The sequence below is a fragment of the Danio rerio genome, chromosome 23, assembly GCF_049306965.1.
Source record: "Danio rerio strain Tuebingen ecotype United States chromosome 23, GRCz12tu, whole genome shotgun sequence".
NCBI classification, from domain to species: domain Eukaryota; kingdom Metazoa; phylum Chordata; class Actinopteri; order Cypriniformes; family Danionidae; genus Danio; species Danio rerio.
In genome coordinates this window covers 29,252,080-29,275,218 of record NC_133198.1, presented here as the reverse complement: position 1 = coordinate 29,275,218, position 23,139 = coordinate 29,252,080, and the positions used below count along the sequence as shown (strand labels likewise).

The 23,139-nt window shown below is 33.4% G+C and overlaps 1 protein-coding gene across 5 annotated transcripts in view; it reads left to right on the top strand.

Moving 5' to 3' along the window:
* magi3a (membrane associated guanylate kinase, WW and PDZ domain containing 3a) overlaps nucleotides 1–23,139 on the top strand; it is a 259,059-nt gene that overhangs the window by 132,384 nt on the left and 103,536 nt on the right. For all 5 annotated transcript variants that reach the window (XR_012398355.1, NM_001365194.1, NM_001365193.1 and 2 more), the window contains 1 exon segment: nucleotides 13,438–13,554. Coding sequence is in view for 4 of the 5 variants with exons in the window: in NM_001365194.1 (NP_001352123.1) it covers nucleotides 13,438–13,554 (117 nt within the window). In the remaining variant the exon portion in view is untranslated.

Here is a 23,139-nt window from a genome sequence, read left to right as displayed (position 1 = left end):
ACACTAGCTATCACTTTAATTTTTTTTGTTTTTTATTATTTTATTTTTTTTTACACTAGCTATCACTTAATACAGGCCTGGCTGTATTGTTTGTACAGTGTCATATATGAATTTTTTCCCTTCAAACTAAAGTTTCTGTGCTCAGAGAAAGCAGTGTTAACAGAGCTTTGGCAGTGTGGATTCTATTTAATCTGGCACGAATGGAAATGAGGCTGCTGAGTCCTTCAAAAATTGTCATATTGTGGTGAAGTTACAGGAACATGATAACTTTGAATTGATAGTCATGTGAGAGTCTATTTGTCTTTTCTTTGTTTGATATCTGCAAACATAAGCGTACAGTATAACTTATGTTTGCAGCATTGAAGTGTAAAGGTGATTTTTTTTTTTTTTTTTTTTGATATACTGGGATTAAAGAAAAGACTTGTGGGATCTGGCTGCGCTTGCACAAGATTTGGTGAATTATTTCAGCTCAGACTGTGTTTGCTGCCGTTTTCTCTGTGTTTGTAGTTTTGTTTGGTTTGTAAATACAGAAGGTGCAGTGAGCTGAAAATATAGATTGTTGTTGTTGTTGCTGGAAATGATTTATTTTTTCCCTTCAAACTAAAGTTTCTGTGCTCAGAGAAAGCAGTGTTAACAGAAATTTGGCAGTGTGGATTATATTTAATCTGGCACGAATGGAAATGAGGCTGCTGAGTCCTTCAAAAATTGTCATATTGTGGTGAAGTTACAGGAACATGATAACTTTCAGGAAAGAATGCTTTTAAATTTGGGAAGACTAGATATGACTTGCTGTGTGAAGACAGTTAATTTAAAAGACAGTCATTTAAATGGAAAAATATGACGTGTGTGAAGTTTTAATACACAGTCTAATGTCAAGAAGTGTTTTCAATGTTTTATGTTTGGAAATAAAAAAATGAAGACTGGCCTAAATTTATAGTAATTTCTAAAATAATAATTCTACAATTGAAATCAAATTCACAGTTTGTTTTAATTTTTAACAATAATACAATTTAAATAATAAAATAATATATCAAATGAAATATATATAAAATAGCTTTTTTGTGTTAAGTTGTATTTTTATTTAACTATTATCATTTAAAATGTCAAATATAATAATAATGACTATTAATAATAGTAACAATTAATAATAACATTAATAATAATAATGAAATAAATAAAATGTTGTATATATTACATATATAATAACTTTTGTGTTTTAAATTTTACTTTTATTTTGCATAAATATTACCTTTTAACATGTCAAATATAATAATAAAAATGATAATAATAATAGTAACAATTAGCACTAATAATATTTATTATTATTTAAATAAATGTAATCATATATAAAATAAAACATATATAATAGCTTTTGCGTATTAAATTGTATTTTTATTTTACTTATTTATTACCATTTAAAATGTAAAATATAATAATAATAACATCAATTAATAATAATAATAATATTAATTAAATAAATAAACAAAATAATGTATATATTAAATAAAAAGTAGCTTTTGTGTATTCAATTTTATTTTTATTTTGCATATTTATTACCATTTAAAATGTCAAATATAATAATAAATATAATAATTATAATAATAATAACAACAATTAATAATAGTAACAAATAATAATAATAATAATAATAATAATAATAATAATAAAATTAATAATAATAATATTAATAATAATATTAATAATAATAATAATAATAATAATAATAATAATGTACAGTTGAATTATTAGCTCCCAACTCCCCCACCCCCCTTGACTTTTTTTTTTTCTTTTTTAAATATTTCATAAGTGATGTTTACCAGTGCAAGGACGGGTGTGAGGAGGGGGTATTGTATTTCTATTTTGCATATTTATTAATATTTAAAATGTCAAATATAATAATAAATATAATAATAATAATAATAATAATAATAATAATAATAATAATAGTAACAATTAATAATAATAACAATGATAATTTAAATAAATAAAATATAAAAAAATGAAACCTATTTTTTATAACTTTTGTTTATTCATTTGTATTTTTATTTACATAAACATTACCATTAAAAATGTCAAATAGAATAATAATAACAATTAATTATAATAATAATAAATAATAATAATATATAAGTTATATATAAAATAGCTTTTGTGGATTAAATTGTATTTTTATTTTGCATAATTATTACCATTTAAAATGTCAAATATCATAATTGTAATAATAACGATGAATAATGTTAACAATTAATAATAATAGCAATTAAATAAAATAATGTATATATGAAATATAAAAAAGGTTTTGTGTAATAAATTTTATTTTTATTTTGCATAATTATTACCATTTAAAATGTCCAATAAATTAGTAATAACAATATTAATCAATTATTATTTTATTTTTACAGCTTAAAACATTTATTATTATTATTATCAGTAGTAGTAGTAGTAGTAGTAGTAGTAGTAGTAGTAGTAGTAGTAGTAGTGGTAGTAGTATTTTACTTCCTGTGAAATATTGCAATAATATTTTTGTGCATTTTTAAAACAACAATAATGATATTTTGATATTTTTTTAATAATTGTGAAGTTGTGTTTAATTTCCTTGTGAAATATTGCAATTATAATCCTTTGTAATACCCTAATTTTTCATTCGCCACTACAGCATCTTTAGCAGTGCGGTCAAAGAATGTGCCAATGGTAATCTGCTACTGGGCAAACACGGCTTCATTAATATTCATGAGCCAAGCTAATAAGCTTTTTTAATGCACCCCTTCTCACTTTTCCGATCGCTCCTATACGCCCCTGGTCAGAATAAATATGGTTTCGACTCCAACTACAGTCTGTTTGCCTCCCACTGCCTGACATTTGAGCCTGTCTGGGGGGATTTTCACCTTCCTCCACCACCAGTCATTTAGTCAAGAGGAAGAGAGCACAACTATTGTATGCACACAGAAAAGGAGTTTGTCTAGTAAAAACAAGGATAAGTGCAGTGAAAATCAGGGCCATCTTCAAGGCTTTTGTACATAAATAGACCATCGCTTTGCTACTGCGTCATGGATTTCAGTGTCCGCAAATGACTGACCTCCTCCACCTTGATAAAAACGGCTCCAGTGCCTTGATGATGAAGCACAATAGGAGCTATTGTATTGTAGAGCCTGGTGGTTTAGTGACTGGAGCTTTGGTATGGTCTAGAGGGAAACAAATGGTGGCACCCTAGAGATACGACACAGCTCGCTAACGCTACCTGACAGCAGAGCCACAATGACTCCCTTGTTCTGTAAACAAAGAGCGAGCTCATATAGGATGAGTGCGGATGGGTGAGAATGGCACCAAATTAACAATGGCCACATACATGTGTATGATTGGCTAAAGTTGTCTCCGCCTGTTCTGCATGTACTGTATGAGAACACAACCCATGCCTGTGAGATTTGTGGAGGTTTCGATTTTGAAAGTATGTATGAGGTGTGGTGGATTTGTTAAAGGTCTTGATTGAAATACTCACGTTGGTTTATTCTAAGGAAGACTAATTGCAAAAAATTAATAGTAATAATAATAATAGTAATAGTAATAGCATCTTACAAGTCATATCTCAGTTTTGGCCTTTATATTTTAGATTATATTTTGTGATCAATATAAAAAATGAATAAATAAAATTATTTTTTGTTTTTTTAAATGCTATGGTGAAGACAAAATTACAGTTTCTACCTTGTTTCTGGCTTTTTATCATTAGAAACTTTTAAAAAGATGGATTGCGAAATATTTCCCAGAGATGGGTTGCGGCTGGAAGGGCATCCGCTGCTTAAAAACGTGCTGGATTAGTTGGTGGTTCATTCCGCTGTGGCGACCCTGGATTAATAAAGGGACTAAAGGGTGATTTATACTTCTGCATCAAGCGCACGAATATGGTATGGCGCAGCCTACGTGTCGATGCATAGCCCTATGCCATGGCCGTTGGCGTTGTCGCAACGACGCGTAGCACAAGCTCTGTGATTGGCGCTTGGTAGCGCTGACGAGTCTGGGCGGACCCGATAGCTGCGTGAGCCCGATGGAGTGATTGTTTACAATTGTGGAATCCCGTGAAGGAGCTCTGAATGGAAAGTTTTGTTCTGTGTTTACCTCATGGTTAAAGCTGTTTCGAATCCGCCATTTCGTGCCTCAAAATGAGCGAGTTTGAGCCACTTGTACATTCAGAAAGCATTAAAAAAAAAAAACACCAGCTAAGAAACTCGACACAGAGGAACATTAACACCTCACTGCCAACTAGCGTTTCGTAAGTGTTATTGCAGAACAACCCAAACAGCGCGCAGAAGTATAATTGGACAGCTATGCACATTGCATGGGCCGTGGGTCAGGCCGATCACTTGACACAGAAGTATAAACCAGGCTTAATCCGAAAAGAAAATGAATGAATGGATTGTGATATAAACACAGAATTATGTAAAAGAAAAAAAAAACTCTATTGAGAGAAAACGTACTCAATTGTGTAAAATGGCCAATTCTGAGAGAAAAAAAAATGAAATACAGTTTAAAAACTCAAGTCACAACATTGATGCATTCGGTAATGAAATGAGTGAAACCTGTATGGGTGAGTCATTAAATCTTTTACTTAATAGATTTGTTTAAAACACACATTCATCCAATAGGGAAAGAAGTGATGTATTTATGATTGAGTCATTGAATTGTTCACGAGATTTGTTCTGAATAGTAATTTATCCAGTAATGAAACAAGTGAGGTCTTTTGAGTTGTTAAATCATTGATTCAATAAATTTGTTCACAATATTGATTCATCCGGAAGTGAAACATGTGAGGTACTTATAAGAGTCATTCAATCATTTATTCAATAAATTTGTTCAAAACATTGATTCATCTAGTAGTAAAACAAGTGAGATCTTTGAGTAAGTTAATAAATTGCTTATTCAAGATATTTTTTTAAAATAATGATTCATCCAATAGTGTAACAAGTGAGGACTTTATGAGTGAGTCATTGAATTGTTCAAGAGCTTTTTCAGAACAGGGATTCATCCAGTAATGAAACAAGTGAGATAACTATAAAGTCAGTGAATTGTTCATTCAAGAGATTTGTAAAAAAGGTGATTCATCCAACAATGAAAAAAGTGAAGTATTTATGAATGGATCATTGAATCATTTGTTTATTCAATAGATTTGTTCAAATCAGTGATTCACCTAGTAGTTAAGCAAGTGAGGACTTTGAGTGAATTATTGAATTGATTATCACAGAGACATGTTTAAAACAGTGATTCATTCGGAAGGGAAACAAGTGAAGTCTTTAAGTTACTTATTTAATTGCTTATTGGAGAGATTTGTTCAAAACAGTGATTCATCCAATAGTGAAGCAAGTGAGGTCTTCATGATTGAGTCATTGAATTGTTCAAGAGATTTGTTCAAAACAGTGACTCATCCAATGATGAAACAAGTGTGATGTTTATGAGCGAGTCATTGATTTGGGTTCTTCACGTGAACAAAGCTACTGCGCTCGTGCATCCAGGTTAATCATGAACAACTCAGTGCGCATGCGCTAGTTGCACTATCGCGGTCTGATTATGTTTCAATCAAGATTTATATGCAGCAATTACATAACATCTGTGCCAAACATTTCAACTGACGAACATATTAACAATAATACAACCGTATAGCTGAATTAAATGTATGCATTGGCATGTCATAGCCCTAATGAGTATGATTATGTGAAACTTTTAATAGATACATATTGCAATGATTTCGGGTACTTACTTAGCAATGCACGCCCACATATATGCACAATCCTTAAATGCTGTGCTGAGTTGGACTCTATAATACCTGTTTTATAACTTTAAACTATCAACAACCACCAATAAGCTATATTCTATCGTTCTTCCCGCTCCGTGGTGGATTTTGGCATAGTCCATTTCACGTGAGATGGCGGGGGTGAGTGGAAGAAACCGCGAAGTCGCGGGAGGAATATTTTCTACAGAATTAATTTATGATTTCTTATGTGGCCCGGTACCAATTGTTCTGGGGACCACTGTGGTTGGGGACCACTGTAGTAACGAATATAAGAAATAGTGACAAATTCAGTAATTTCTCTAGAATCATGCAGATCTATCCTATGCTGTTCATTTGAATCTGGAATAAAGGCTGTTGGTGTTGTATGTGCAGGTTTGTATGAATTGCAAGCATGCAGATTTTTCTAGGGAATGTGGAGCACATTCCTGCCTGCTACTGTACAATACTTGACGAAGGATGAAGCAAAGCTATTGAGGCCTGACCTAAATTCCTCCCGTTTTACAATGTCCAAAGAATTATACAGTGTAGCTCTTGGACCTTGTTGTACAACTTAATTTGAAAACCATTGCTAGCTTTGAATGCCTTCCCCCACATAAAGAGCTCTTGTTTCATAAAGTTTTTATTCATGAGCAAATGTAATTCATTCTTGCTAACCTCAATAATGTTTTATAAAAGACATGCCTTTTAAATACCATATATAAAACAGCTTGCACAGATCTAAGGAAAGACTTTGTATTTTTTGCACTCCTGTTGAAAATTAACAATAGCTATGTTTCCATCCACCTATTTTAATGCATATTTTGGATAAAATTTCATAGCGTTTAAGTTTTAGTGTAATTATATTATTAATGACTTCCAGAATCAAGAGTGTCTGCTTCGCGCCTGACACCTTCAAACGTCACAGCGCATTCACTGCGTGTCAGGATTGCCTTCTGAGGTGCAAGTCATTTATTAGATGAAGAAAAGATTGACGCAGCTTCTCCTACCACCGTAAATTCAGTTTTTACTGTTGATATTTGGCACCAGTTAATCAGGAATTAATGATTTTGTTCTTTTTGACTCGTTGGATGGAAACGCTGCTTTATTCGCACGTCTTTTATGCGATAATCCAGTTTTGCACATAAAGTTCATTCACATTTTTGGATAAAAACATAGCTAATGGCATGCATACGTAACCAATTAGGACAGATTCAGAGTTTCTGATGCCTCTTTAGAAGATGGGTTTGGAGAAAAGTTTGGTGATTTGTCTTAACATCTATGGAATATGTTGACAAGTTTGCTAATGTTAAATCTAACATTTTTGCTCTTTTCTAAAACCTATCAAGTTGTCTAGATATGCGGTATTTTAAGGTTGTATTATAAGAACACACATTCAGCTTCCCCTAAAAACCCTTTTGATAAAAAGACTACTTTTAATGTACTACAACTAGGGATTTAATGATTCGCCTGACTCACGATTCGATACGAATCACAATACTAATCTCACGTTTAATGATTTAGTCATGATTTTGTAACAAAATTATTTGAAACAAATTTAAGTTGAAGAGCCCTTTCAATTTTTTCTTAAATGCTGCAATGTTTTTGCTTAATAAAATATTTTCTGCTATAACTTTTTATTTTTAATAAGCTATTTTAAAAACAAATTCCAAAAAAAGAAGACTCTTTAATATAAACAAACTTTAATAACACTGTAACTGTGCTGGGATTTGACATATTTTTCAAAAGAAATATCTGCATAAGTACAGTTGAAGACTGAATTATTAGCCCCTCTTTGAGTTGTTTTTTATTTTTAAAATATTTCTCAAATTATGTTTAACAGAGCAAAGAATTTTTCACAGTGTGCCTAATAATATTTTTTCTTCTGGAGAAATAATTCTGACTTCAAATGTAAGTGTTCTGGCTTAAGCTGAGGTCTTTGCACATTTACTGTACAGTGTCCTGATAAAAAAACTCTTTTCACTGGGAACTGAGATGGCTGGTGTGGAGCCTTTCCTAAACCAGAGAGCAGTGTGTCCAGAGGTGGTCAATAGCCCCCTTTGCTTCAGGGGACTGGCCACTGGCATAAAATACTGATTATAAAATGGCTTATTATATAGTAGAATAGAGACAGGAGTTGAACATGATTATAAAGGTGAATAATTACTATTACTTGTATAAATAATTAGTATAATTATCAGTGTGATACATTTAAGAAGAGATAATCTTGAACATTTTAAAATATTCAATAATAATAAGCAAATTATTTAAATATGCATAAACTAATTTGTAACGGAGAGGGAAAAAACAATCTAATACCTGCTTCTGGAATAGAGCAACATTCCCTTTCAGTCTGAAAAACATCTTCACACTTTTGCTATGAAAACACTGATGCACCGTGTGATTTCCGTAACACTCGTCAGAGCAAGTGAAGCTGCAAATCATCCAGTCCATGTGGTTTGGCTTATTAATAGTTTTTCTGTGGCAGTAGTTTTTCACTGTGCTGCATCATATTTGTTGTTCTGTTAGTGTAAGTACTGTACACGTCTTTTTGCAGTAATTTCACACAGTTTGTGTTTGTCTGGTGAATTTCCCAGCTATCTTTTTAGTGTGCCGCCCCATCTCTTGCTTACCGCTGCTGTTCAGATAAAGTGAGTCTGTACCTGTAAACACAGCGCCCCCTCTGTTCACAACATGTATCGTGATTAATTTAACATTCCTATCGATTTGAATAGTCACATATATGAATCAATTTTCAACCAGCTCCCTGTGAATCGTTACATTCCTAGTTTCAACCGACTCAAATACACATTTACACTGAAATGGTAAAATGTCTACTATAAAATGCTAAAACAGAACTAGAATAAAGCAAATTCTAATTTATCCAAATGCCATATATCTGACTCTGGAGCGCACTTCGAGTTAGAAGTTCTCAAGACTGGCTACTTAGATTGACCCTTCGCAATTACGAATTCATGATGGACACTTTTCAACCACCTAAATTCTTTGCACATAAAAAAAGAGAAAAACTGGCCCCCTTACAGCCTTAATCCCTTTGAATCATCTCTCACTCTATAGTAAAAACCCATCTAATGGATTAGGGCACAGGAATGAGCCCTTCAGAATTGAACGAAGCCGTTTGCTTTGACAGAAAGCCCTTCAAATATTATTCTGACCAATTGGGACCTTGGAGTCAAAAAGGTTGAGAACCACTTGGTTAGAAGCAACGTTTTATTACTGGGCTTCCAGATATGATTAACTGGTAGTGCGTTTGTTGATTATTTCCTGGTGCCATGATGTCAGTCCGGGGGTCTTCAGTATTCTCTCTTTTCACTAAACCTCATTCAACACCTCATGCCACAGCTAAATATGACCAAGACTTTCCCTAATGAACACCACCTATAAATCATGTTTTACACTATTGCAAATGAAAGAGGCAGACACACACTGTAATGTCTTGCTAAACAGCCAGAGAGGTGGAATTAATCACTGAAGTCTAAACGAGAATGATGGACCTCTTGAGCACATTTAGATTGGAGAAAATTTGTATTCGTCCAAGTCGACCAATGAAATGAGGCTAATCTGCAATCACAGTGGGCCATCCATTTCATTTCCCATCAGAGAGAGAAGAGCTCGGGGAGAGGCTTGTTTTGATTACCTTGCATTGGAAATTAGCGGGAGATTTCACAACATGTTTTTTCGCATTTCTCTCAAGGCCACATCAAATAGATGTGATTTTGTAGATTGAGTTTGCAATGATGTTCATGTTCCTTTCAGAATTTGTTAAAGGTTGGTTTGGTTTCCTTTTTATGTTACTGAAAAAAAGCAAAAAATAAAAGAAATCTAAACATTTTCAGTTCATTTTGAAGACAATTTGTCCATCCAAAAGTGACGCATCCTGGGCCAGTGTGAGAGTACATTACAAGCATAGAATAGTGCACTCACTGCATTCCAACAAAATGGTAAGGTTTACACCCTAATTAACACATATTAAACCTCTTTAACATTATAATATGTACATGCTGAATCTCAATTTCAAACGGTTTATTTTATTTTCAAGATCTGAGATTAACTATCTGCTGTTGTTTTCAGTAGTATGGCAATAAATGGCATGTAAAACAGCATTCAAACTCACACTATTACCATTTAACACTGAATAAATCACATGAGGTGTACCTGAGTTGATCATTGTAAGGTTGTCCTGTTGTTCAGCTGCAAGAAATAGAAGGCGTTTATAAAATATAAATTTCAGGTGTTGGTTAGGACAAAAACTTATTGTTAATATGGAAAATATTCTTTCTATTGGGTACTGTTGCTTTCATTTAGAATCTGATTTAAATCAGCCTTTGTTGGTATCATTAATCTGGCAAGCTGCTTTTGCGTATGATTTGAACCAGGGGTGCAATATCTTGTTCAATCACTGGGTGTCAAACTTACATACTGCATTTTTAAGGTCAAGGTGTAGGTCCTAAAAGAGGGTCAGTTTTACCTGTAATAACATGTCAGAGTGTGTGAGGTCAGCCAGGAGCAGTCTAAACAATCCTGATTGATGCAGCAGTCATAGTTTCAGTGCACATCCTCTCCACCCAGAGATCATCAGCTGCGTAACATCAACAGCTGGAGACTGGAGCTGCTCAAACAGGCCTCGCTTTCTTCCCCTCCTTCACATATTGTAGTCGCCAAGGGAAGCTTGGCACAGACTCCGTCATTCTTTAATTTAGAGGGTCTCCTCCTTCAGGAAGACTCACACCGCCTCCACTCTTCCTCCAGCTCCACCCTAACCCCTGCCACTTAAACCTGCATTGTTTTGTTAAGGCTCATTGTGCATTCACACATCTGGATGCTCATGGAGAGAAGCCAATAAAGCTTTTTTTTTTTACTCGTGGTGCTAGAAACAGCTGGACCGGCTGCTGCACGTCTCAAGGTTGACATTTAATCAGAAAGAAGACTGGGACGCTTTCCAGAGTTTAGCGTGGTTTAGGCGTATTAATTTAGCTCATTTCAAGCCGTTTTTCACTGATGTTTGTTTGATTTTTGTTTGTCAGCCACACAGCTGTTGCTTGAAGCCAAACTCATTAGCAAATAATCACTAGATAATCACAGTTATTTATCAGGGTTTCCACAGGTCATGGAATTTCTGGAATATGATGGAATTTTAAAAGGTCTGATCTGGGCATTGAAAGTCAGGGTTGAAGTCATTGAATTATTATTTGTAATACTTTTGTTGTTTTTCTATTCTGTTTTTTATTGTATTGTTTTACTTGTTTTTGCCTTTTGTTATGGTTAAGCAATTTTTTTTCAGAGCAATTTAAGTCCCTTTTCGCTTTTAAACTAATAATAAAATGTATTAATATATTAATAAAGCACAACATCAAGCAGCATAAGATGTTTAGTTTTGCTACAAATTAATGGAAATGAATGAGACTAAGTCTTGACACATTTAAGTAACAGTAACCATATCACTCTTCCATGAGTAATAAGGAAAATGGACATTCATCTTTTTAATCAGTAAGATCAGGGGGAAAACTCAGGGAATTCGAGATTTAGCTTAAAGTGGGACCACTGATAATTATATCATTTATATAATTGTATTTTAATTATATAAATTAGGGGGCTGATATTTTGTCCTCAAGTGTGTGTATTTGTACTAATATTGTGTGTGTGTGTGTGTGTGTGTGTGTGTGTGTGTGTGTGTGTGTGTGTATGTGTGTTTGTATTACATTTTTTAAGCACTTATGCAATAAAAATGACAGGTAAACTGTTCAATTTTACTTGTAAACTTTCAAAAATTTATCAGTAAAGTTGGTCTGGTAATTTTACGGCAATTTACCTGTGTCACTGTGTGAAAGGGCCATTTGTTTGAGCAGTTTCCTAGAATGAGAAGTTATTAAATCACCAGTAAATTGACAGAATTCTGCTCGGTGTGAAAAGTCAATTTTTTAATTTACCTGTAAAGGTGATCTGGTAATTTTAAGGTAATTTACTGGTGTCACTATGTGTAAGGGCCATTTGTTCCAGTAATGTTCTAGAATGAGCAGTTATAAAATCACCAGTAGAATGACTGAAATTTGTTGAGTGTAAACAGCACATTTGCTTTTGTAATTTACCGGTAAAGTTTTTCTGGTAGTTTTACAGCAATTTACCCATGTCACTTTGAGAGGGCTATTTGTTCCAGCAATTTTCTAGAATGAGCCATTATAAAATTACCAGTAAATTGATGGAATTCTGGTGTGTATGGTGAACCACACATTTCTTTATATTTACCAGTAAAGTTGTTCTAATAATTTTAGGTCAATTTACCAGTGTTACTATGTGAAATGGCCATTTGTTCCAGCAATTTCCTAGAATGAGCTGTTATAAAATTACTAGTAAACTAACTGAATTTTCCTGAGTGTATACAGCACATTTATTAATTTACCAGTAAAGTTGTTCTGGTAATTTTACAGCAACATACCAATGACATTATGTGAAAAGGCCATTAGTTCCAGCATTGTTCTAGAATGAGCAGTTATAAAGTTACCAGTAAATTGACTTTTGAAATTTGGTGAGTGTGAATGCACATTTATTAATTTACCGGTAAAGTTGTTCTGGTAATTTTACAGCATTTTGCTGGTGTCACTGTGTGAAAGGCCTTATGACTGTTGACGCAACAAAATTATTTTTATTTTTATAATATATTAGGCTTGCTGCAGAACTAATATTTCACATGTCATGATTTTGCCAAGATGCGATGCGGAATTAAGATCTATGTTGATCCTGAAACATAAGTTTTGTTGGAAAATGTAATCCATACTTATTCTCTACCCCCTTAACCCAACCATAATTGTTAATCATTCGCAAAATCAGAGGGGAATAATAGTTGGATAAGTCATGTACTGTAAGTGCTTAAACCTAACTGTACGCCTAAAATTAATAAAAAATGGTAACCATATCCCTTAATTCTCATTGGCTGCTTGGAATATTGTCCCAGGATCAACATAGATGTTATACCAGGAACATGTCCTACTTGGTGAAATCAGGTTGGCGCTAATATTTTCATTCCCATTTCATCATGTATTCACCATTTAGTCTTTGTTGGGGCGCTCACTAGAATTGCGTTATACTTGGATGCACACAAACAAACCCATGCATCTCACGTAAACTTCTTCACAGCTCCCTCTACTTTTCATTATCTCAGCACACGTATCATTCACAAGATTTATACATTTGTCTTAACTGTTGTCTTGAGTTTTCTGAGCTGCATCATGAAGGTTGAGGGAGGTTAAGAGGGTTATACTTGCGTTATACTTAGATGCCCACACACAAACCCATGCATCTCACGTAAACTTCTTCACAGCTCCCTCTACTTTACATTATCTCAGCACACGTATCATTCACAAGATTTATACATTTGTCTTAACTGTTGTCCTGAGTTTTCTGAGCATCATGAAGGTTGAGGGAGGTTAAGAGGTTCATGATTGTTTTATGCAGAGCCATGCATACACATGTGCAAAAACAGTCTGGTGTCTGAAAATTCCATGTGTTTATGTGTGCAGAAAAACTGAATGTGGAAAGTAACAGCATAAAATTGTTATTCATGTTTTAACGAATACTATTTATATCTCAAATTGAAAACAAAATGACTATAAAAGTAGTTTCTTCCAACTATACAAAACTGATTAAGTACTGTTGTATCTCTCCAGGTAAGGTGTTGAACACAGATCTGCGTCACTACCTCAGCCTGCAGTTCCAGAAAGGCTCTTTGGACCACAAGCTCCAGCAGGTGATCCGGGATAATCTGTACCTGCGCACTATTCCCTGTGAGTACACACACATTCACACTCTCATCTCATTAAATGTGTTAGTGCAGACTACACTCACCTCTGTGTAGCCATCACACACCGGCTGATCAGACAATAATTACAGTGTCAGTAACACAGTCTTTGCTCTGTAATTTCAAAAGGTGGGATGATGGGCAATGGGAGCACTTTGGATTGGTTACAGTATATTAGTTTTAGCACTTTAGCTGTGCATGCAACCACTCCCTTTTTCTTATACTATATCATATAGTGTTGCTGTGTAGTTGATTATATTATTATTATAAGAAATTAACTTTAAGTCACTTCCATCAATTAGATTTTAGCATAGGGGGAGGGTGAACAAACTCCAGATTAAGGCTAATATATGTGCTGTCCTTTAATGCATTTAAAAAGATTTGCATCCAACAAATAAATAAAATTTACCAAAAGCACAGTCTATCACCAATTTTCTATTATATTCAACATGCAAATTAAATTGTTTTATTAAACTGACCCACTAATCTACACTATACCGGTCAAAAGTTTGGGGTCAGTTTATTATTTTTTTTAAATTAATCATTTTATTTAATAGTTTACTTAACATTATTCTGTTCAGCAAGGCGGCATTTATTAAATATATATAAAAATATTAAATAGTTTAGTACTTAATAAATATTCATTTATTACTTGTACTGTATGTAGTTTCAAATGAAATTATTACTCCTTGTTGCTTTTATTACCATTACCATAATAATAAACATTAATAATAATAATAATAAAGCCTGGAAGGGCATCCACTGCGTAAAACATATGCTGGAATAGTTGGCAGTTCATTCTGCTGCGGTGACCTCTGAAATAGACTATACCAGGGGTGGCCAACCCTGTTCCTGGAGAGCCACCTTCCTGCATATTTCAGCTCAGCAACTCATATCAAACACACCTGCCTATAATTATCACATGGTGTTCAGGTCCTAATTAATTGTGTGTTTGATATGGGTAGCAACTGAAATCTGCAGGAAGGTGGCTCTCCAGGAACAGGGTTGGCCACCCCTGGACTAAACCGAAGGAAAATTATTGAATGAAAGAATAAGTGCACCGTTTTAAGGATCAAGAGAGTTAATCCGCAGATCCTCTAAAAAGGGGTGCCAGATCTTTTTGAAGGTTTTTAAAGAACCAGATAAGTTTTATGAAAAGCCGCAAATATAAAAAATATTTAGGATGAAATTATAAAATGAGGGTTAAAGCAGCAGCCAGCATAACAGTAATGCATTCTTGACATAACTATGATCATTGCTGTGGATGCTAAAATCACCATAATAGTTGACATTCTTTGTGTAAATCAGTCTTTTTGAATTTGCACATCTTGGCTGATATAATTATAATCTTGATCATGCTTGATTCTCCCCATTTCTCTTGTTCTAAATTTAGTTTCCATACTTCCAATGCCTTTACTGTTTGATCCATTGTCATTTAATCATGATCGATTAAACCGGTTGGGTAATGCAGAAATTCTTGGCTCAGTAATTTCTTGGCAGTGTTTTTCAGACACAGACTGTCTGGAGGAAAGCAACCATCTTTTTTACTTAACTACATCAATGCCAGAAAACTAGTACATAATAACAAAATGTATGTTTCTCTCTCTCCATCTCCCTCTCCCTCTCTCCCTCTCTCTTTATCTCTCTCTCTCGTCGTGCTAAATTTGTGGTCTGGCCACAAACCAGTGATTTAGAGAAACATATGCCTTAATTACTCGCACATCTTTAATTAGGGTTTTTTTCTCTCAGGCTGTGGTGTAATCGTTTAATTAGTGCTGTTTATTAAGGCACTTATCTGTTAATGTTGCTCATACTTAGGGGTAGAGATTTCAAAGAAAATGCTGTTCACACAAAAATGACAATTGTGTAATCATCTTTTCTCTCTCATGTTGTTTCAAACCTGTCTGAGAAACACAAAAGAAGACGTTTCACAAAAGTCTCCATTTTTTTGTTTATTTGATATACAATGAAAGTCAGTGGGATTTAGGACTGTTTTGGACCCCACTGAGTGTCATTGAAAATTTCACAGACAAGAACAGTTGAAATGTTCTTCAGAAAGTCTTTTCTACTGCGCTACAGATGAAAGAAAAGCCAGAGCCTCAGAGACTTGAAGATCACACACACACGGGGTGGGATTTTATAACCTTAACCCTATAAACTCCGAGTATCATATCTGACACAATTCTAGACTTCTAAATGATTAAAGCTTTGCTTGAAATGCTCCCTGGTGCCTTGTTGGTGCTTTGGTGCAATTTAATGAGTCCAAAAATTAAATTTAGTGTAATTGTGAAATTGTTAAGTTAAGGTCTTTTTTGTGTGAATTATGTTAATTCTTGCAGGTTTTTATGTAAGACTAACTTTTTTTAAGTTTAGAGTCCATTTTAGAATTATTTAGAATTGTTTATCAATATTATTTTAATTGTGTTTAATTGTATTTTAATTAATATTTTAATTTGACATTTTTTTAAAATGGTTAAAATATAAAAATCCAGCAGTCTCACAATAAAACAGGGCTACAGAGCTTTTCATATAAATATAGCATTTTTTATTTTAATAATAATTCTATTTGATGATGATGATGATAATGATAATAATATTAATAATAATAAAAACAACAACAACAACATAATAATTATAATTAATGATAATATATTATAATAAGTAGTAGTAGTAGTAGGCGATGCAGTGGCGCAGTGGGTAGCACGTTCGCCTCACAGCAAGAAGGTCGCTGGGTCGCTGCCGGGTCAGTTGCCGTTTCTGTGTGGAGTTTGCATGTTCTACCTGCGTTTGCGTGGGTTTCCTCCTGGTGCTCTGGTTTCCCCCACAGTCCAAAGACATGCAGTACAGGTGAATTGGGTAGGCTAAATTGTCTGTATATTTTATTATATACTATATTTATATGAGTGTTTATGTGAATGTTTCCCAAAGATGGGTTGCGGCTGGAAGGGCATCCGCTGCTTAAACACTTGCTGGATAAGTTGGCGGTTCATTCTGCTGTGGCGACCCCAGAATAATAAAGGGACTAAGCCGACAAGAAAATGAATGAATGAGTAGTAGTAGTAATAATAATAACAATAATAATAATAATATCAAATGCAAAGCTGGCTTTTAATTATAGAGCAAAAAAAACGGAAAACTTTTAATTTTATATGTGATTATACATTTCTACCATTATAACAGCCTTTTTCATTTAATAATCATGCATCCTGCATTTTGAATTATTGTTAGAATATTTTAAATGGTTATTCTCTGGGTGTTAATTGACATTTTTACTGGATTCGAACAAAACTTGAAAACACTGTAGGTATGACTCTCTTAAAACTGATTTGTTTACTCTCATTTGGCTCTTTGTGTATGTTAATTTTAATGGAATATTGAATGAACCAAAAAATGTATGGATTGAATATGATACTCAGCATACCCACATACGCATTTTTAATCTATTTTTTAATACAATTCCCAATTCTACCCCTTTACCCATCCCTTACAGCCTTACTATGAAGGAGTCGGGGTGTCCCAATTCTCTTTAGCTAAGGGGAAGCGCTGAATAGCCCTTAAAACTGAGATTTTTCAGAACCACACTCAAAACCAAGGGGTACAAAAATTTTCCAGAATACACCATCTAAAACGACAGTATAGCTTCACTTTCAGGAGATGCGCAAATGAGTAATTTTTTGTCAGTATTATGTATTTTTACAATAAACAAACCTATGTTTTAATACATTCATAACCGTCATGCTTTTAAATTAAAACGGCTAAATATTGCTATCTATAATCCATAATAATAACAACTCCTATATAGAAGTCCCACAACATACATTTTTAAATCTGTCACTCAATGACACTGAAATACCCTGTCAGAAAAGTCTAGTGGTTGGGAATGACCTTTTTACAGTGTCTGCTATAATGTAAATGTTTTTTTCTTTTGTTTACATAGATGAATATGGCCCCGATGTAAATGCACAGTACAGTTACAAGCTTATTGCCACATCATTATGATAACATAATACTGTTACCTTCAGTGATTTCTTAAAGATAAAAGGCAAAAAAATAATGCAACTTGAATAACTGCAGCAGTCGGGATTGTCAGTCTCATATGTAGTAAGAGATTGCAATGACATGTGATGACGTGTGCAGGTGTTGTAGTGCTGTCCCATTTTTAGGGGTTAATTTTGAAGCCCTTCCTCTTCACACCCTCTTTGAAGGGCCAAGAAGTAGGGGTATAAAAATAGAATTGGGTTTGGGCCTTATTTTTATTTATGTCCGGCTTTACCTGGGGCCTGTTTCAGTAAGGAGGTTCAAACAACTCAGAGTTTAAACTTGAACTCTGAGTTGATTTACCGAGAGATTAAAAACTCTGAGTTTTCAGTTTCAGAACAGCTGATCTGAGTTGGGTCAATCAACTTCGAGTAGACCAACTCAGAGTTAAGCGCGCACACCGTGACTTTAAAAAGGCATTATGGAGCGCAGACATTACGAGTGACTATGGCAACATCTTATAAAAGAGATCACCATTTCTTTCTCCAGCTGAACTTGTTCTCATGCAAAGTTATAGCAAATATGAGTGTATATATTTGAAAAGAAGCAACCATCAGTGAAGAAGAGACAGTTAGCGTGGGAAAACAGCTGTTCAAGTTAATGCCTAATTTCACTTTTTAAGTATTTAAATATTTAAGTATAATAAAATAAGTAATGTAATTTGTGATGTTTATATTTTTTTCTAAACTTTTTTTTTATACATTTATTAGTTTTAAATGATTTAACAGTGCACTTGTGTGTCTGCCTTTTTTATTGATCAAGTGATAGAGGTTAATATAACATTTAGAAGGTAAGCAGTACTAAAAATAATTTTTAGAAAGAATAATAATCCCATTAATCTAGTTACATGCATGTCGAAGGTGAATTTAATTTAATTATTTATTAAAAAAGGAAGCCATTCTCATACAGTTCTTCTGTGTGTGACTAAAATGTAGGCAATAGCTATATATATGTTTCCATCCAAATATATTACATAAATGTATGTGCAAAACTGGAATATTGCATAAAAGATGCGAATAAAATTCCATCCAATGAGTCAAAGAGAAAAAAATCGTCACTTTCTGATTAAACTGGCACCAAATATCAACAGTAAAAACAGAACTTACTGTGGTAGAAGAAGCTGCGTCAATTAATTCTTTATTTAGCCTAATTAATGTACTTGCGCCTCGATGTCAGAAGACAATGCTGAAACACAATGAACACGTGGGGGCGTCTGAAGCCATGAGACGCGGAGACTCACGCACCAGACGTTCGGAGGTAATTAATATACACTAATACTGAAACAGTTAAGGCATTTTAGAATGACTAAAACAATATTTAAGACGTGTTACAGTGTGCTCAGCCTGCTGGTTTGTTCATTTACACACATTTTCATTATCAAATGATCATGATCTTTTTTTTAATGTACATACTGTAATTTGTTCAGTAAAAGTGTTTCCATCGTAGTTTATGCGCACATTTTCTATCGAATAAAAGTGTATCCTACTCAGTTATGCGCGTTTTTTATGCATATTTTTAAAAGTTATGTGCATCATGACGTTTCCATCAATCGTTTTTATGCACGTATACAAAATGAGCATTAAAATAGGTGGGTGGAGACATAAGGCTAAGGCGAGAAATACCGCTTCATCTTTAAAAAAGGGGAGGAGACCGACAGAAACTCTGAGTTTAGAGAATAAAACCTGCTTCTGACCAGGTTAGATTCACAGAGTAAGTTACCACAGTAACTGACTCTGAGTTAAAGTTACCTTTCTTTCAGAAACAGGCTTGACTTACCCTGCTTTCTCGAGTTCAACAAACCTGCCTTTTTGAAACGGAAAACCCAGAGTTTCACTCATTTCAGGGTTAAAATACTCTGAGTTTTCAGTTAACCTCCTTTCTGAAACAGGCCCCTGGTCACTTAGTGGCTGCATAGCAACGGCCCACCCTAGTTGTTCCAGCTAGCAATGCAACAGCAAGCACTGTTTACTGTATTGTCAGTAAATGAAAAATCAGTTTGGTCTGTATTTTCGGGCTGTTTTCTTTAAGTGAGTTCTGCACCTGGTATATGACTCGCTATGTTTGGGGATTTTAATGGACACCAGGCCTGAGCAGATATTTGGTTTGCTGCGACTCAATATCCCGGTGTGTGGGCCGACCTGAAACCTTTAATGACATTCTCATTCACTGTCCCTTTAAAGCAGTGTTCTGACACACAGGCCTCCATTCACATTTTTGTAACCAGTATAATCAGAAACGTTGGGGCAGAGAGTCAGATGATGGACAGGTCTAATAATATTTAATAGCACCGGTTGTAGCAGTAATATCAGAATTAGCTGTCACAGTTCATCTTAGAGGCTTCAGTCAAGTAAAATATTCAAATAATGATTTAATTGTACGTTATTAATCACAGTAAAGGTGAAGGACAGCGAGGAGCAACACTGCCATTTAATCACACCCAGTGTTTAATAATACATTGCTTTGATTTAAAGAGATGGTTCACCCAGAATTGAAAAAAAAAAACACATCTTTTACTCACCGAATGTCATTCAAACCTAGAATTTTGTTGAATACAAAAGATGTTATTAAATGTTTTTATATATATATATATATATATACTCTAATTAACCTATAAGGATAAGTAAATAATGACTTGAATGAAGTGTTTAAATGTTAGAAATAGGATTTTTATTCTTAATTTTTTGTGTGAAAATTAATATATATATATTTTTTATTTAATTAACTGAACATTTTTTCATTATTAAAAATAGTTTTATAGATAAAAGTTTTTAAAAAATTGTGAGCCATATTTTAAAAGTTGCACATTACTCCGACTTTCTGTAAAAAGATTAATCTGCATATCATAAAAAATTGTTCACAAAACTACTATTTTGAAGAATTTACATGTGAATCGGTGAGTTAATAATACATTGATTTGATTTAAAGAGATGGTTCACCCAGAAAAAAAAAAATCATCATTTACTCACTGAATTTCATTCAAACCTGTATTATATATTATAAGATCATAAAGATATTTTGGTCCATATGTTAAAATTCAGTGTGGTGTAATTTTTTATTTTTTATTTTTTTTGGTTTCCAAAGTTTTTTTTTTTTTATTAATGTCTAATTAACTTCTAAGAATGAGTAAAAAAGATGCTTTTTTTCTGTGTGTGTGAAATGTAATAATTTTATAAATTAATTAACAGAAATTGTTTTGATTATTAAAACTTGTTTTATAGATGGTGACAAAATAATAACAATTTGTGAGCCATATTTTGCACATTACTCATGCACATTACTCATACTTAAACTAGACATTTTCTGTTAAAAGATTAATTAACCTGCATATCAAAAAAACAAAATGTAATATTTTAAAGAGTACAAATGGGAATCTAAGAGTTAAAATAGAGAAACAAACCATTCAGGCAAGTTAGTTTATTGAAAAATTGGTACTCAAATTAATATTTTATTCATTATTGACTGAAGGACATTGTGAGTCATTAATGTATATTTCATTTGTCTTTGCTCAATTTTATGTTGTTCCAAAAGTATTTTCTTCCAAGGAGCATGAAAGAAGTTAATTTGTAAAATATTAGTAAAATAAATCATTTTGGGGTTTTTTTCTTGGGTAATTTTTCAAACTATATTTTTAGTCAAATGTATAAAACATTACAGCCCACATTTCATTTTTGGATGGGCTTTTCCTGGTGTACAGATGTGGTCATTGTAAAAGATAAGTTATAAAAAGGTACATGAAGATTAGTAACATTTATTCTGTTTGTGACTGCACTGGCTTTCATACTCATTTGAAAACTGTAAATGGACTATTGTACATGTCTCACTGGATACAGGAATAGGAAAGTCTTTAAAGTCATGTCCTTAAAAAAAAAAGTGAGAAAAGAAGAACACCCGGAGTCCAAATTGGCACATAATCCTTGAAGCTGGTCTAAAACCTCTATCTCCCTCCCTGCTCCTGCTGGCATTAATATCAGTTATAGCACGAATGCAGCTCTTCTCTGCTTCATCTGCAGATATAAAAAAAAATATATATATATACTCATGCAGAAATAAAGTGCCTAAGGTGGGTCAGTCTTAAAGGATTTAATTCTTTATGCTTCTGCAAGTCTTTTTCAAGCTTGTTAAGAGAGCTCACAGCTGAGCGTTTACTGAGGTGTGAATGTTATTCATGCCACATTCCATGCGTGTCAAAATAAACATCTTGTTCTTTATTGCTAATATTAGTACTCCGTATGAAATAAAAATACATTTGTATTCATATCTGCAGTGTGATAGGTGACATTAGATTTTGAAGGCTGGTTCAAATCAGAACTTTTTTGAGTTCTCTGTTTCTTTCTGGTGGATTGGCCCTCCCATGTTGTGGTATGTACTCTATATACTGTTAATTCTATATACTAATTTTATAACTACAGTTAAAGTCAAAATTTCCTATATATTTTCACCCACTTTCTGTTTAATGGGCAGATTTTTTCAACACATTTCTAAACATAATAGTTTTAATAACTCATTTCTAATAACTGATTTCTTTTATATTTGTCATGATGACCGTACATATTATTACAGATTTTTCAAGATATAGTATTCAGCTTAAAGTGGCATTTAAAGGCTTAACTGGGTTAATTAGGCAAGTTATGGTAATTAAGCAATTCATTGTATAATGATAGTTTGTTCTGTAGACTTAAATATTGCTTAGGGGGCTAATAATAGTGACCTTACAATGTTTTCATTTTTATTAAACTACTTTTATTCTGGCCAAAATAAAACAAATTAGACTTTCTCCTTGAGACAAATGTTATAGGAAATACGGTGACAAATTCTTTGCTTTGTTAAATATCATTTGGGAAATATTTGTGAAAGAAAAATAAATTCACAGGAGGGCTAATAATTTTGACCTCAACTGTATATACTGTAGTCCCATTCTTCTGCTTTTGCTGAATGTTTCTTTTAAAGGTGTTGCTCGAAAAACCCAATATATAATTTATTTATAATAGCATGCTGCATATGCTTATTTTTTACTGGAAGTAAATAAAATTTGGATATACTGTATGTGTCTATTTAAATGTAAGTGAGTTGCTGGTCTCCGCCCCATTATCTGAAGAAGGTCTAGCCTTTAGGTCCCATGCCTGAGAATGTCTTAAGTGATTGTTGTCAAAAGCTCAAACTTCTTTACCAGTCAATACAAGTATTTAAAAAAAAAACATTTCCTGATAACATTTGAGCTCTCTTGAGCAGTTCTTAAATGCTGCTGATTGGCCATCATGTTCATGTGCTCAATAGATAGGATTGTGAATGGCTCTGAAAGTTATCCCTATTTTTTAAAGTATTGATTAGTGCCAACTACCTTTGGCAACCCTTTTATTGCAGTTATTTAAGTCTATCATCTGCATTTGCTTTAAAGTGAGGTTGGTAAACCCATCAGAAGTACACAGAGTAATATAGTTGTGAAAGATGCATGAGAATTAAACTTAAGTTCACTTTTACATCAGTATTGTACATAAACCATCAATTACACGCAGGCATATCAGATACACAGTGC